Below are 16,088 nucleotides of genomic sequence, written 5' to 3'. Positions count from 1 at the left end.
TGGACATCTTTTTGGGAAAAATAGTTCCAATCGTCAGTGAATAAACTATAATATAAACTAGACTGTAATAGTTGGGAAGTAAATAAAAGGACATTTTCATCTTGCGGCTCAAAGAAGCTTGGACCAATTACAATATATATTTTTTACTTTTAACATATTTTAGAAAGTTTCTGCTATATATACAACATATATCAGAAAGACGATAGAAGGCACAATAATATGTGGATGCGAGAGTTTGTTTGATAAAGGTTAGAGATGGAGATTGTTTGTGAGGAGACGGAGGAGAGTGATACTCCCTTGGCTTCTCGGTTGTGCCACTGTTGTCTTCTTTCCGCCTCTGGTCCCCTGCAAGTGAATTTGCGAACTTAAACACATGATTTTTTTGATATAATAACCTTTTTACTAGCATTGTCTAAGTTAGGTTCTTCGTGTCTTGTTAGGTCATGTATATTACCTTTGGCTCAGCGACATCATCCTCGATCTCTAACGTGTTTATTTCTCTTGTTAATAGCACGGATGAAGCAGGTTGGAGTCTCCTGTTACGAGAACAAATGTTTTCCTAATTAAGCAAGCCTGAGAAGAAGAGACAAAGAAAGATTGCCAAATGTATTACCTTCTTGGTTTCTGTCTGTTCCTCTGTTTTTTAGTTGATGCAGGTTCTATTTCACGGGCAGGGATTTCAGTTTCACGACCCTCAGTTGATTCAGATTTTTCTTGAACACAAGTCTCGGCGAATTCAGCCTAGAGATGAGAAAGAAGGTTAGCTAGTTTTGGAGCATTATGACATTTGAGGAGAAGTCATCAAAGATTTGTGGAGCTACAGAATGGCTAAACCTGTAGATTCTCAATCTGGTTATCTTTTATGTCCAAGTCAACCATTTCCTCAGCTAGTGATCTGGATGAAGCTGGTAACAGTCTTCTATTTCTGGAACAAAACCAAAGATAATTGGGACTGAGAGAAAGAGAGAGACCGCTCCTACAGCTCCGCAAGAGGATACATAAACCTATTTAAACCAATGTGTAGAATAGAAATCACTCTTGACCTTTCTTGTTTCTCTGAATCTGGGAATCTGCGGGATATTGCAGATTTAGTTTGAATGTTAGACAGCCGGTTGTTGATGCGACTAACTTCACCTTGTTCTGGTGAAAGTGTTGGATCACTTTGCTCGGTACATTTTTGCTCAGCACAAGAGATCTCCTCGTTTTCTAAGCAAGATTCTATGCTTTTGTTTGGCACAGGAGACTCATTGCATTCTTCTGTGCTGATTTCTCTTCTTGACTCGATAAAATTGCAAGGATCATCATCGATATTACTCTGAAATTAGCAATAGATATCTTTGGTAAGCATATAAGAAAGTGAAGGATCAACAATAAAACCCAAAATCAAATCGCATTCACCGCATTAGCCAAACTTGTGTCAACTTCGAGTTGTTCTTTTGCATGGACGAGCGCTTCTACCTCGGGTATGCATGGTTCTGCCAGGTTTGACTTGGAGTCAAGGCAAGAAGACTTGAGTTTGATCAACTCTGTCTCCAATCCACGTGATTTGAGTTGTTCATTTATAAGGTTTTCCTTTAGACTGCAAATGTCACCTTCTGCAACCTAATAAAAAAAATAGAATAATAGACATTGAACTTACTTCAACAGTGATATATCATAACATCAAGGAAAGAAGCTTCATCACAAACTACTGGTTGTAAATAAAAGGCAATGGAACGACATTACTTTTAATTTCTCGTTGTACTGCTTCAGGACGTTCCATAAGACTCTAGCAAAATTTCGCATGATGATGTGCTCTCTATCGTTTTTATCCGGGGCAACATGTTCCAGCCTCGGAGATGATCTGTCTGTTAGATCAGCTTTCTTTCCCCTCAAATTCACTGGTGAACAATCGTAATAGATACCAAGGAAGCAAAACAAAAATAAGCAAGAGACTAAATCCGTGCAGTCAAAATATTTGAAAGAATTTTCACAGCAAAAACCTACCTTCCTGAGAAATTTGGTTTCTCTCTCCAGCAACAATTTCTTCGATCTACAGATGGCAATATCATCTTTTTTTAGTAAATGAATAACTTTCCAGTTTTACGGAAGACACATTATAAATGCGTATAGGAAGCCAAATTTACTTGGTGAGTCTTGGGAGCACTGAGTTTAATTTTCTTGTTTTTCTCAACTCTTGGAAATGTCTTGAGCTGCCTCTTGTTGCAAAGTTCCTCAGTGTTATCAAATCTAAATAACACACCAAAGTGAAAGACATTAGCAATTAGGAGAACTGTGGAATTCATCTTTTAGTTCATGATAACGAACATTACTTGATTTTCATATACGGTGATGCTTGTTTCAATAGATAGGAGGTATCAAGATAATCCTCTTCTCCTGCTTTGACTGTTAAAATCTGTAAAATAGATATAGAGGAGACAATAATTTTTCAGTATATATCAGGGTCTCCAAAATTAGCTCTTGAACAAGAACTCAAGAAAAAGTTCCAGAAATACGCATACCAAAGCCATCCGCTTTTTTCCTTCTAGATAATCTCGCAAGTACCTTGTTAACTACATAAAGCCAAAATCACATTAGCATATGAAGGGAAACTAAATAACTGGTTGATCAATTTAATTTCTCATCAAATAATATGGAACAAAGGGGTTTTTAAGGAAGATGCTACCAAAGAATTTTGATGATGTTTCTGCAATCCCTTCCTTCGGTTCTTCTGGTACTCCAACAGCGACTGCCAACATATACATCATGCTCATGGTTAGTGGAATTGCAAGCGTAAAACAAACAAAAGAAAAAAAGATAGAAAAAGGTCATCTCAAGGGGGTCTTAAAATCAATGCCCTTACCCGCAAACATTGACCGAAAACCATGGATGTATTGTTGATGAAATTACTCTCAACTAACCTTTCTCCCTGCAAAACAAATCAAACAGGCATACAGGGAACAAGTCTTATGTTACTGATCAAGACAATTCACTTTTTAAACAATTCTAACTGCGATGCTAAGAACAAGACTGGACAACATCTTAAGTCAAGCTAGGAATCTTTTCTCCTAACAATTACGCTGCATCTGTATTTATAATAATGCAAATACTTTCAGGCATGATATATATTTGTAACATTGCATATCATATCAAATCTGTAAGCGAGTCCATATATTAAAGAGTTCAAAAAAATACATTATAACCTGATTTCCAGTTCTCTTCTCTCTTTCTGCTCCCGCTAAGTCCACTATCGTCAGCATAGCCTCACTAGACTGCGTTTTTGGTTCGTTAGAAACGCCATCGGATGCTGCTCTTATGTTAATGATGCATTGTGAGCGACTGAAAACATTCCCAAAATTAGTTAAAACATTATTGAGAAATGCTTTATTCCTTAAGAGTTAAAGCAAGAATTTTGTTGCCAAGTACCTTGATTGGCTGTTTGAATTTGTTGTAGCCGTTGCACGTTTCAGCATTGCCTGTCCAATTAAGGACTCTGCTTCCTCCAAATTCTGGATTGGGACCTACTTAACACACATGGTAGACAAAACAATCAGAGTTACAATAATCATATGAAAACTAAAAACCAAGAAAGACGATAAAGCACAAACCTCTCTCAAACCCCTGATGGTTGATTGCTGCACAGACAATTCGGAGCTTCCATCTCCAAGTAAATCATAAGCTTTCTCCCCTTTCCCTCGTTCCGAGCATATTTCAAATATGGACAAGTAAAATGGCCTGAAGAAAAGAAAAGAGATGTTATGGAACAAGATATCTACTGTGTCTAGCCCAAACAAATTCATTGTTTAATACAGTTTTTTACCAAAAAAAATTCATTGTTAAATACATAATCGACTCAGATGGAAGTATCAGAAATTAAGCTAAATAAAAAGTACCTCAAAGATCCAGGGGAGCTCTCATCGCTCTTCTTGAAAATTTGACGCAGTGTAAGTGGAACAATTCCAGGATCCTTGGGAGTTCCAAAGACTGTGTGAGTCTTCCCCGAGCCGCTAGGTCCCAATGCTGCCAACATTCCGCTTTTCCCTTTCATGAAATCCTCCAACAAAGGTTGAACCATTTTATCATACACATCGTTCTACAGAGAGGGAAAACTCGTCAATTGGTAAGAACCATCTAGAAATTCGACCAAAATGAAGTGTAATTGATACGAGATTTGATCGGAACCTGGGAACAATCGGCGGGGAAAACGTGAGAAAACCCTTCGTATACCTCAGTCTTGCTTCGTTTCAGCTCTTGCAACGCTTGAGGCGGAGTTAGTGTGACCGAATAAGGATCGTTGAGAGCAATACAAGCCTCTTCGCTCTTCTTATTCTTCTTCGCATTCTCATGATTCCTGCTCTCCTTCGCGTTGTTCTTCTTCGAAGGATTCTGGGGCCAGACATTTCTAGGTCTGCTCTTCGTGGTTGTAGCAGCCTTGGTGAAGATTTTCAAGGGTTTGATTCTCAGGAAAATCTTCAAGCTCTCCGAAATAGAAGGTTTCGGTTCGGATTGCGGGATTTGGATGGAGAGAATCTCGTCTATCGGAAACGACGGAACTTCGTGGGTATTCGCGGAGGCCAAGGAGGCAGCAGGAGGCTTAGCTGCAGTGGTATACGGTGTTGCTCTAGCTTTCCTCGGTGGATTCCGTCGCACTGTTACAGTGGAAGGACACGGCGGAGGACTAAAACTTCTCTGGAATTCTTCCATCCTCTCTTTTGTCTCAATGGCGGAAAATGGAGCGTTTCAATTTTCAATTGAAATCCTCTTGGCTCTCTCTCACTCATTTGATTTTTTTGGTACGAAATATCTTTACTAAAAAAAAAACATTTTAAGCCCATATTAGAATTTTGCATCAAGCCCATTATATTTGATACAAGTCATACAACAACTCTTTCATCAATTTTTCTTTCTGCGTTCTTCTATCTCCGCCTCCGCCTCCGCCTCGTCGCCGCCGCCGCCTCCGTCTCTTACTAACCGTAAGCACATCTCATTCGAAACCCGTTTAATCTCTCGAAAATCTCTGTTCTCTGCTTATAAACTCTGCATCTCAGTATTAGTTTTGGTTTTTTTTTTTTTTTGATCAATTTGTCTTTTTATCTTTTCTGATAATTTTGATTTTATGTATGTGGGTTAACTGTATACAACTTGTGCTGGTCAGTTCTATTCTATTCAGGATTTTCTTTTAGGGTTTGATTGCGTTTCTAAACAATTATCTCTAATTCAGGATTTATTTTTAGGTTGGTTTGTCTCTATGTCTTGCTTAAATTATTATCCTAATCGTTCTCCTGGAGAATCCATTGTTACCCCCTTGAGTTCTATTCCCACTATTTTGATTTCTGTAAGCAATTGAAACATGTAGAGATGAGTTATGTTTGCTTCGTTTGCGTTTTTCTGTTAAAGGTTCTCTAATGGAGAAATCTCGGGAAAGTGGTTTCTTGTTCTGTAACTTGTGTGGGACAATGCTCATCTTGAAATCAGCTACGTCTGCAGAATGTCCACTATGCCAAACAACACGAAATGCAAAAGGTATCCATGAATTTCGTTTTGGATTAATATGTTATATATGGTATCCATTAATCTTATTGTGATTTAAACGTCATTGTTTTCAGAAATCATTGGCAAGGATATAGCTTACACAGTTTCTGCTGAGGTATGGTTTTTCCCTTACTCAGCTGTGTGGATTCTTGTCTGGCTAGTTTTGCAGCATTATATAAATCTTATATGTTAATCACAAGATGTGTGTAAATCATTCGCAGTTGATTTTTGTTGGCTAGTTTTGCTGCATCATATAATCTTACATGTGACCACAAGATATGTTTCTGTTCCATGGAGTAGCAAAGACGTCGCTCTTGATTTCTTTTCGTCTATTGTTATTACTAACTACAACTAGGCTGTGAACGCACACAGGCCCTTGTTAGCTATGTAATGAGCAGTCTAAACCCATATCTTGGGGTGTTTCCGTTCTCATTTGGAGTGTTACAGACACTATCCGAATGCGGAGTTAGTATACAACTCATGATCATTGCTTTTTCTGTAGGATATCAGAAGAGAACTAGGAATATCTCTGTTTGGTGAAAAAACGCAGGAAGACGCTGAGCTACCAAAGGTTTATGACAAAACAAAAAGCAAAAACTTCGTACGTTTTTTTCTCAATCTCTGACTTGAGTTTTTGATGATTCTCTTTGCAGATCAAAAAAGCGTGCGAGAAATGCCAGCACCCTGAGCTTGTATACACAACCAGACAGGTAACTCCAAGGTTTTGAAGTCTGTGTTTCAAGTTCTTGTCTTCTCTTTCATGTCAAATGAATGTATTCATCTTGAGTTTTCTTATTTTTCAGACAAGATCAGCGGATGAAGGACAGACAACATATTATACTTGCCCCAATTGTGGCCACAGATTCACAGAAGGTTGAGATTACTAGTATCATCTCCAGTATGCTTCTTGTGACTCCATTCTCAGAGAATGCCAGTTTTGTTTCTTACAATCGATATTAGAAAGTCAATATTCAATGTCATCATAGAAACCTTTTTGTATTGTTTCTTACATTAATGTTACAAACTAGATGTCATTATAAGAAACTTTTTTTCAATAGCAAATCACACAAAAGGAGAGAGTTCTATCATTTTGAAAAACAAGACAGACCCAAACCCATGGGGGCGGGGTTATTTTATTTGTAATGACTTAGCATCGCTTGCTTTTTCACCGGAGCTGTAAAACTCGCCGGGTGTTACCGGAGGCTACGTCATTAGTTTTGCCGGCAGCTTCTGCGTTGCAACGAAGCTTCGGTTTGATCGAAAACCTAGGCATAGGCAAACTACTCGGCGGAGGAGATAGTAACATGATCGCTGGACCGGGATAACCATCAAATCCTTTAGGAAAATCATTCAGGTGGTTAGACCAGACCGGAACCGAACCGGTTCGAGTCAACCTTGGTGCGGATTCAACGTACTCTACGTTCTTCTTATTCTGCGTTTCAGACGTTGCTCTTGCCTGAGCACAAGAAAGAGTAGATCTGTTGACACGTGGCCGAGAACTGTTGACGCGTTGCAGAGGGAGAGTAGAGCTGTTGACACGTGGAAGAGGAAGAAGAGGAGGCTGCGAGTGATTAGGCGGCGGAGGAGGATACGCCGCCGGGGAAGATCCCCAAGACGACGTTGGATTCATCGGAAGAGCCAAACTTCCTCCGGATCTCGAAAGCGAACCACGAGAACCCCTTCTTTTTGGGTTCTTGAATGGTCTCAAATCCGAAACCTGTTTTCCCGGTGAACGTTGCACTGATATTGTTTCCATTGGTTAAAGAATGAAAATTATTTAATATAGTTTCAAGAAAAAAGTGGGTGTTATTAAGAAGATATCGAACAACAAAAATTGGGAAAACAGAGAAAGATCTGTATAAGCGTGTAATTTTAATTTAATGGCAACGATCTACCAAATAATACGATCGAAAGCCCTATACGTTGAAAAAAGAAATCGATGTTTATAAAAGAAGAGAAAAACAAGAGTTTCTAAAACATGTTAATTTTTATACGTAACTTCCGTTACTAGATCCGACGGATCGTCTGATAAAATATAGACTCTCTCTGAAGAACCCTAACCTCGAGAGGGCAGATGTTGCCAGGCACTAGCACGGTTGTTTCCTTTTATAAAGGGAACCACCAATAATAATGCGTGCTTTTTAACATATAATTTCCTTTTTCAAAATATTTATTTGTTTTAGACTAAAATGTTGTGGTATTTTAATGTTATAGCTTCAAGTTTACATTCCATTTGCGCAACACAGCACAAGTCCCGGGAAACACTGTAGGACGGTCACCGCCGAATCAATATGAACCGTTGGATCATGAAATAAGTATTACAATAGCCGTTTAGAGAATCTGAGCCGTCTAACAAGGGATCTGTTTTTAGGTAGATCTTGACCATACACGTCGTTATCATCGGTGGCTTTCTTCCTTGATGACCTCACGTGGAGGGAAAGCATGGGTCCCACTCAACTCTGTCACCGTAGATTTTGATTACGTGGCATCATACCAGCCAATCATTGTTGTCGTGAGGTCTTTCCCGAATAGGATTGGTCGGTCTTCATGCATCGTCTGCATGTGCCTGCCATAAAAATAATATCAAAGGAAGAAGATATCGAATAGTTATTTTATATGGTGGACATTATAATATAAAGCATCGAGGGATATCACTTCGATATTGTCTATTGCGTAAAGATCAATTTTTAGTCCTGATTGTATAATGTTACCATTTGAAGTTTAGAATCACTGAGCCTAGCTAGAAGCACGCATGAAAATTGAATAAACTATTTAGTTAAAGGGATCTCTTTGTAAGATTGCATCCTGCGAATCAAACATTTGTCATTTGCTTGATGTTACCCTCTGAAGGATTTATAGCCAATAGGCAAAACCAATACCGAGTCTTTAATGGGGGATTTTCTTTTCTTTTTTTAAAAAAAAAATATTTTTTTTGGGGTTGAAAAGAGAAAACTCGATCACAGGCACAGCTGATGCTGAGCTAACATAACAAAAATAGATGACATTTTGTCTATAGTATCTCGCTGCAATTATAAGGGTTGATATACAGACGTCGAAAATAACAAAAAACAATATTTTCCCCCAAACTTCAGAAATTGATATGAATCTTGGCCCATATTCTTATGATTATCAGACAAAATCATTATACTTTTAACGTAATTTTATATATTAAAGTTGCTCAACTTTCTTCATATGCTTGACACATCAGTATTAGAGAGGTTGACACCTGTCGCTTAAATTTTAATTAAAAAATTTTAATATTAAATTTTAAAACATTAAAAAAATGAAAAATTCATTTTATTAATTGATTCTTAACTAACATTTATATTAATATTAAACAAAAATTTATGTTATAATTAATTTAAAAATATATATATGTATTTAATTTCTATATAACAGTAGATTACTTAATAATATTTAATATGTATTTTAAATTAAAATTTAAGATTATTTATAATAAAATACTATTAAGTAACAAATGAAATGATGATTTTAAAAATTTTAGTTTTTTTATTAATTAACTATTAATTAATATTTGTATAAATATAAACAAAAATTTATGTTATAACTAATTAAAAATATTGAAGAATATTTATTAATTTTAATATAATTATTAATTATTAAATAATATTTAATGTATATTTTAAATTAATATTTTAATATTTTTAAAATATAATATTAATAAGTAAGTAAGTAACAAATGATGATTATATTAATTTTTATAAATATACATAAAAAAGTTTTAAATAATTAAAAAGAAAAACATACACGTAACGTGTGGGTATTCACCTAGTAAAACATAATAATTTAACTGAAGCACTCAAATCTAGTAATACTAAAAGAACATAATTCAATGAACTGTAGGTGGATATTAAAACTATATATTTTTAAAAAATCTGTATATGAGAACAATAGATATAAATTGAACGTCATATGTAGAATTAGAGAATATGCTTTCTTCCTGTTCAAGAATGTACATTACACGATATATATATACGTTCTATGACGGTGTATGATATTAAACCTAGCCCATCACAATACAAGCCCAAGATATAGCCCAATACTCCCCCTCAAGTTGGAGCATGAAGATTGGTAATACTCAACTTGGACACTAAGTGAGAAAACTGTTGTCGACCAAGTGCCTTTGTTAGTAAGTCTGCGAGTTGATCCTCTGTTCGAACATGAACTGTGGAGATCGTTCCATCAAGAACGGCATCGCGAACAGCATGACAATCACTCTCAATGTGTTTAGTCCGCTCGTGGAAAACTGGATTGGCAGAAAGACTAATCGCCGATTCATTGTCACAAAACAAGCGAACAGGTCCATGATGCGGGAAACCAAGGTCTGTCAAGAGCTGTCGCAGCCACAATATCTCATCAAGAGCATTACGCATGGACCGATATTCGGCTTCTGTGGAAGAACGCGAGACAATGCTCTGCTTTTTAGTTTTCCATGATATCGGAGAACCTCCAAGAAACATAATATAAGAGCTCAAAGACCGTCGTGTAGTTGGACAAGCATTCCAATCGGAGTCGCAGTAAGCGGTGAGACTGAGATCAGAGTCAGAGCGAAACAAAATACCTTGACCAACAGAGGACTTGAGATACCGAACCACACGCAAGGCTGCTTCCCAGTGTCCCTCGCGAGGTGCTTGCATAAACTGTGAGAGAATGTGAACAGAGTACGACAACTCTGGTCGTGTGATCAGCAGATAAATGAGGCGACCAACCAGGCGTCGATAAGGGTGAGGATCAGCGAGAAGCGGGCTAGTATCCAACGCTAACTTGTGATTCTGTTCCATCGGAAACAACGTCGGTTTGGCCCCAAGAAGTCCACATTCAGCGATAATCTCAAGCGTGTACTTGCGCTGTGATAGAAAAATCCCCTCGTCATTCCTAGCCACCTCAAGACCAAGAAAATACTTCATCTTACCCAGATCTTTCATCCTAAAACAGTTGCCCAAATGTTCTTTTAGTTTCCCCAAAGCCACAGAGTTATTACCACAAACAAGCAAATCATCAACATACACCAATACCCGAAACTCGATATCATCGTGAGTATAAGTGAAAAGGGAGTAATCAGCATAGGACTGAATGAAGCCAAACTCTTTTAAAACCGTTGTAAGTTTTGCAAACCAACAACGCGGAGCCTGCTTGAGGCCGTAAAGAGATTTGTGTAGACGACACACCTTGTTAGGATCAGATGTCGAAAACCCAAAGGAAGTCGCATATACACCTCTTCGTCAAGATCGCCATGTAAGAATGCGTTATGCACATCCATCTGGTGCACTTCCCATTTCTCAGCAGCAACGATCTTGAGTAAACCGCATATAGTCGTCATCTTGACAACCGGTGCGAAAGTCTCGTCAAAATCAACTCCTTCGACTTGATGATTACCAAGAATAACTAGTCGCGCCTTATAACGCTCGATAGAACCGTCAGCGTTATATTTGATTTTGAAAACCCACTGATTACCAAGAGCCTCTTTCCCTTCTGGCAAGTCAACAACACTCCACGTTTTTGTTAACTCACACGCATGAACCTCTTGTTCCATAGCATCGCACCAAACTTTATCTTTCAAAGCTTCTTTGAAATTTTTCGGTTCGACACCAGCAGTGATAGCGGCGAGAAAAGCCTGATGTCCTGAAGAGAATAAATCATCAGAGATGTAATGTGTAAGAGGATATGGTGTGTTACCTGGAACCGTGAAAAAAAACTCTGAGTTGAGAGCGGTGAGGACCGGAAGTGTATTATCGAAGCAACCAGCATTATAAAGCATGAAATCAGCAAGCTTCTTAGGGCGTACAATCTCGCGTTTGCCACGACCCAAAACAGGAGCTGTAGGAGAAACAACTAACCAGTCTGCAGAAGTATTCTCATTCGGTAAGACATCTGCGACTGGAGAAGAAACAATGTCGGTCGATAGTTCTGCTGAGACTTCGACGACATCGGTAACCGCTTCCATCGAGGAAGAAGCATTAGTGTCAGAAACGATAACCTCTGTAACTAAAGGAGAACCAGTGTCGAGCTCCCCCTGTCCTCCAACGGAGGTGCAAAGAACCAATCATCAGCATAGTGAATAACCGGTAAAGAGGGAAGCTCTTCGTCCGGTGTGCTCTGCTTTCCCTGTGAAGATTGGAAGGGAAAGATATCTTCTTGAAAAAGAACATCTCGAGAAACAAAAAACTTTTCCGTCTCAAGATCGAAGAGACGCCATCCCTTCTTGCCAAATGGATATCCAACAAACACGCAATGCCTGCTCCTTGGACCAAACTTGTCTTTATCACGTAATCGAACGTGCGCATAACAAGACGAACCAAATACACGAAGCTGCTCATAGTTAGGCTTCTCCCCAAACAACAATTCATACGGAGAACGACCCTTGTGAATCGAGGTAGGCGTCCGATTGATAAGATGTGCAGCTGTTAAAACAGCTTCTCCCCAAAATCTGATCGGTAAATGTGATTGAAAGAGTAAGGAGCGAGCAACGTTTAATATGTGACGATGCTTCCTTTCTACGCGTCCATTTTGCTGCGGGGTGCCAACACAAGAAGTCTGATGGACTATGCCTTTTTCTTTAAAGTAAGACGCCAAACAAGTAAACTCCGTACCGTTGTCGCTTCGAATAATTTGAACAGCTTTGCCAAATTGTCTCTCAGAGTACGCACAAAAATTTTGAAGTACTTGACGAACTTCGGATTTCGCAACTAAAAGATGAAGCCATACTGAACGAGAATAGTCATCAACTATTGTCAGAAAATAATTTGCACCACAACTGGAAGGAACTCGGTAAGGGCCTCATACGTCAACGTGAATCAATTCAAAACACTGCTTAGTTTTATTAAAACTATCTGAAAAAATTTCTCTTGTTTGCTTGGCCCGAAAACAAACATCACAAGGACTAGGGCTAACAGAATTCAAAACACCAACAAAAGGTAAAGAAGAAAACACCGAAAAAGACGGATGCCCTAATCTCCGATGCCACAAGGCTTGATCACAACCCGCAACTGCCTTGTTAACTCGAACTGATGCAACATCCGTTAGATAATACACTCTGTCCCGTTCCTCACCGGCTCCAATCAGGGTCCTCGTAAAACGGTCCAGACAACTTTGCTTGATTACCACCACTTGTCTTCTCTTGTGCCATCAAGCTGATTGCCTTCCACTGTTCAGCCATGAGCTCCGGAAAACAGAAGAATTGGAAGTCGTTGCATGAGCCGCCGTTGCTTGTCCACGACCACGTCCAACAGCTGCTTGTCCACCACGACCACCACGACCTCGGCCGCGTGCATTACGTTCGATCCACCAATCGGGGTGGCCATTCAATTGCCAACAGAATGCCTTCTCGTGGCCCGACTTTCCATAATGTGAACACAGAAGGTTACGCTTGGCCAAGACCATAGCTGTGGAGTCACCACTTCCACCACCTCCATCAGAAGTCTCACGACGAGCAACAAAACCAACGGCTTCTTGTTGATGCTCATGATCTTTCGCTGAGTTCAACCGTTGCTCTTCACGAACAGCTTTAGCGTATGCTTGTGCCAAATCAGGAGACGGATCAGCGTCGATGATGGAGTTAATGAGATTTCCAAACCGTGAGGCATCAAGCCCCATGACAAATTGCGACACTTTCTCCTCCTCCCTTTCTTTGAAAAAATTCACTCCAGCAGCACAAGAACACGTCGGAATCGGCTTGTACGTATACAGCTCATCCCACATCGCTGTAAGTCTTCCGTAGTAATCAAACACGGACTGACCGTTTTGCCTGCACGCCCACAAATTCGTCCGAAGATGATGAACTCGGACCTTGTTGCCAACACAAAATCGTTCCTTAAGATTGTTCCACAAATCCTGCGCAATCGTAAGAAACGAAACAGTGGAGCGAACCCGAGGCATGATCGAAGTTCGTAACCACCCAACAACCATGGAGTTCATGGAAACCCATGACTCCAACTCCGGACTATCAGCCGGTGGTTTTGGCATCGAGCCATCAACAAAACCCGTCTTCTTCTTAGCACGGAGAGCATTCAACATCTCGGAACACCACTCGTTGTAGTTTTCTCCGGTAAGAAGAACAGAAGTGATCATCGCACCTGGATTGTCCGATGAAAACAGAGCATACGGCGTTATAACTGTGGAATCATCCACGCCTTTGCCTTTAGCTCCTAAAGCACCATCAACGACTTTCATAACAGCAGATTCGTCGGCCATGATTGTCGAAGAAGATGAAAAACGTGCTCAAGAGAGAGACACGATAACAGAAAAAGAAAGTATTGAAAGCAAAGAAAATTAGGGTTAGGGTTCAGGATTTTGCTCTGATACCATGTAGAATTAGAGAATATGCTTTCTTCCTGTTCAAGAATGTACATTACACGATATATATATACGTTCTATGACGGTGTATGATATTAAACCTAACCCATCACAATACAAGCCCAAGATATAGCCCAATATCATATTTATTTGTATATATACATGGAATATACGAATTATAGTTGCTCGAATCTCGATTGTCTATAGGATTATTCTATATATAACTTGGATGATGACAGGTTTTCTTTTCTTTTCTTTTTTGTCAAAGGGTTTTCATTGAATAGTTTTCTTTTTTACTTGTTTTGGGATGATCATGGTTAGGTATGGTTACTCTTTTCTTTTCATCCTTTCGTCTCATATATTAATATAATATATATAATATATTACAGCGTGTTTGTTAGAATTTTTGTTTGATTTGTTGACTTTTCATTTTCTGAACGAAAGAAATCGAAATTTAACACAAGTTGCACATAAGTCCAACTAAATGACTAATGACGATATAAATTACTTGTATTGATGTATACATATATTACATATCATATGTTATTTATAATCGAAGATCAAGACCCCGACCCAACGTAACTTATGTTATCAATGGTTCTTTTGCGGAGAGGTTGAACCATTAATTGTCCCAAGTTCGGATTTTTCTAGAAAATAATTGACACCTCACATTATTGATCCCAAATAGAATAACTTTATGGATAGAGAAAACTCAGAATATCCTTGTTAAAAATAACAAAATCAAAATCGGAGTTTGTAGTATTTTTGAACTCTGTATACTAAAATATATTTTTCAGCAACAGTTTTACCGTGCTACTAAATATAATACTGACAGGATTCTGTTATTTATGAGATTTAACTCGACTTTTTATCATTTTGGTTTTTCCCTTATTCGGTATTCATTTTGATCGCTCCGCACACCTCTCCGTTTGGATAGTAAAATGAACTATCCTCCAAGTAAGAATCGAATTAAATAGGGGCAAAATTTTCGCTCTCAAATAAAGAAAGAAAGGTCTTGTAACCACTAGTCCAACCTCGAAAAAAAAAGATCGTATTCGATAAATTATTTTCCTTTTATCCCATTCTTCACAAAAAAAAAACAACAAAAATATCAGAAATTTCCCCACATTTTCATAGCTTCTAGCTAGGGTTTAACTATGCGGAGTTACCACGAGGGTGCATTGCTACTTTTGGAGTCAGACTTTAACGGATGATGAGGTCCACTATGATTATTATTACTTTCTGCACCGACCATATCTAAGGCCACGTACTTCACTTTGTCTACTCCAATACCACAGTTTTGTTTTTAGATCTGCTTTTCTTTATGATCATTATTCATTCGCATTAAGAAATATTTAGTATAATACACTACTACGTATATGGTATATTATGTAGTGTATGTATAGATATATTTGTTGTTGTTTGAATGTCAAATTCCTAAGTCCCATAAGATATTCTTTATGGGATTTTACTGATAAAGAATAATGATCGTTCTGCAATAAAAGAACGTATATGGATGTAACCTATAAGATCATTCATTATTTTCAGCTATGATAATGGCATTAAAATGGTGCATGCAACTATGCATGACAGTTTTCAGCAGCAAGGTAAGTAATGTTTTCCCTTAAATTTCGATTCTTTGCATCAAACCTCTGTGGACATAAGTTACATAATGTAATAATTAACATTTGCTTAAATTTCTGACGTATAACAAAAATAATTTAAACTAAATTATTTTATAAGTTCTAAATATGACACATATCTATTGAACTTTAAATATGTATTCACAAGAAATTTCAGATAAATAGGTATTTAGCGAAGAACAAGATGCTTCACAGCCATTACAGGCCGGGAATCGTCACTCTCATCAGCTAGGTTCGTTTAGGTTTAGTTTTTTTTTTTTTTTCGCATTTCGATTGTAGTTATCATGGTTTATTTATAGATGGTTTGGGAGATTCAAAAGTATCAGAAGAGCACTGGATTATTGATTCGCCAGAAAGCTTTTATTTTGAGCCAAGCATAAAAAAAAAAACTTACAAGAGGGGAGCGATAAGAATGTATCTTAACATCTTAACACTACTAAAACAATTGGATAGAGGTGGGCTAGAAGAAAAAAAAAAATGTAACGTTAATTTTTTTACACATCGAAAGAGAAGATTAACGAGTATATATGCAACCCAAAAAATAAGGGGAGCGAGAAATTGAAGCAAAGGTTTGATGAAATGGACAATCTGATCCTTCATAATAAAGTCCTTATTTGCCGA

General features: G+C 38.1%; 3 protein-coding genes across 5 annotated transcripts; 1 reads left to right on the top strand and 2 right to left on the bottom strand.

Moving 5' to 3' along the window:
• Nucleotides 1-111: 111 nt before the first annotated feature.
• Nucleotides 112-4,693, bottom strand: LOC18992926 (kinesin-like protein KIN-6). Of its 2 annotated transcripts, none has more exons than XM_024153429.1 (18): nt 4,162-4,693; nt 3,873-4,072; nt 3,588-3,714; nt 3,406-3,500; nt 3,183-3,318; nt 2,843-2,908; nt 2,666-2,728; nt 2,502-2,552; nt 2,313-2,395; nt 2,127-2,229; nt 1,987-2,032; nt 1,726-1,880; nt 1,399-1,602; nt 1,044-1,315; nt 835-925; nt 614-741; nt 455-536; nt 112-345 (listed from the first exon to the last, which is right to left on the bottom strand). In XM_024153429.1, exons 1-18 carry the CDS (start codon nt 4,681-4,683, stop codon nt 250-252), a joined length of 2,520 nt encoding a protein of 839 aa, XP_024009197.1. In that variant the 5' UTR covers nt 4,684-4,693; the 3' UTR covers nt 112-249. The 2 variants fall into 2 exon arrangements, with proteins under 2 accessions (XP_024009197.1, XP_024009198.1); XM_024153430.1 differs by having other exon boundaries at nt 1,459-1,602; nt 4,162-4,683.
• Nucleotides 4,694-4,847: 154 nt separating this feature from the next.
• On the top strand, nt 4,848-6,568 carry LOC18992925 (DNA-directed RNA polymerase I subunit RPA12). Its single transcript, XM_006416376.2, has 6 exons — nt 4,848-4,952; nt 5,377-5,502; nt 5,586-5,626; nt 6,014-6,082; nt 6,165-6,221; nt 6,315-6,568. The coding sequence occupies exons 2-6, from the start codon at nt 5,385-5,387 to the stop codon at nt 6,387-6,389; spliced, it is 360 nt and encodes a 119-aa protein (XP_006416439.1). The 5' UTR covers nt 4,848-4,952; nt 5,377-5,384; the 3' UTR covers nt 6,390-6,568.
• LOC18992924 lies at nt 6,492-7,606 on the bottom strand. Of its 2 annotated transcripts, XM_024153344.1 has the most exons (2): nt 7,511-7,606; nt 6,492-7,251 (listed from the first exon to the last, which is right to left on the bottom strand). In XM_024153344.1, coding segments are annotated over exons 1-2 (576 nt in total). In that variant the 5' UTR covers nt 7,512-7,606; the 3' UTR covers nt 6,492-6,676. The 2 variants fall into 2 exon arrangements, with proteins under 2 accessions (XP_024009112.1, XP_024009111.1); XM_024153343.1 differs by having other exon boundaries at nt 6,492-7,584.
• Between the last annotated feature and the right edge of the window lie 8,482 nt (nt 7,607-16,088).

The sequence above is a fragment of the Eutrema salsugineum genome, unplaced genomic scaffold (genome assembly GCF_000478725.1).
Source record: "Eutrema salsugineum unplaced genomic scaffold, Eutsalg1_0 scaffold_5, whole genome shotgun sequence".
In the NCBI taxonomy this organism is placed as follows: domain Eukaryota; kingdom Viridiplantae; phylum Streptophyta; class Magnoliopsida; order Brassicales; family Brassicaceae; genus Eutrema; species Eutrema salsugineum.
The sequence above is the reverse complement of the archived record's forward strand: the minus strand, read 5'-3'. Positions and strand labels throughout refer to the sequence as shown.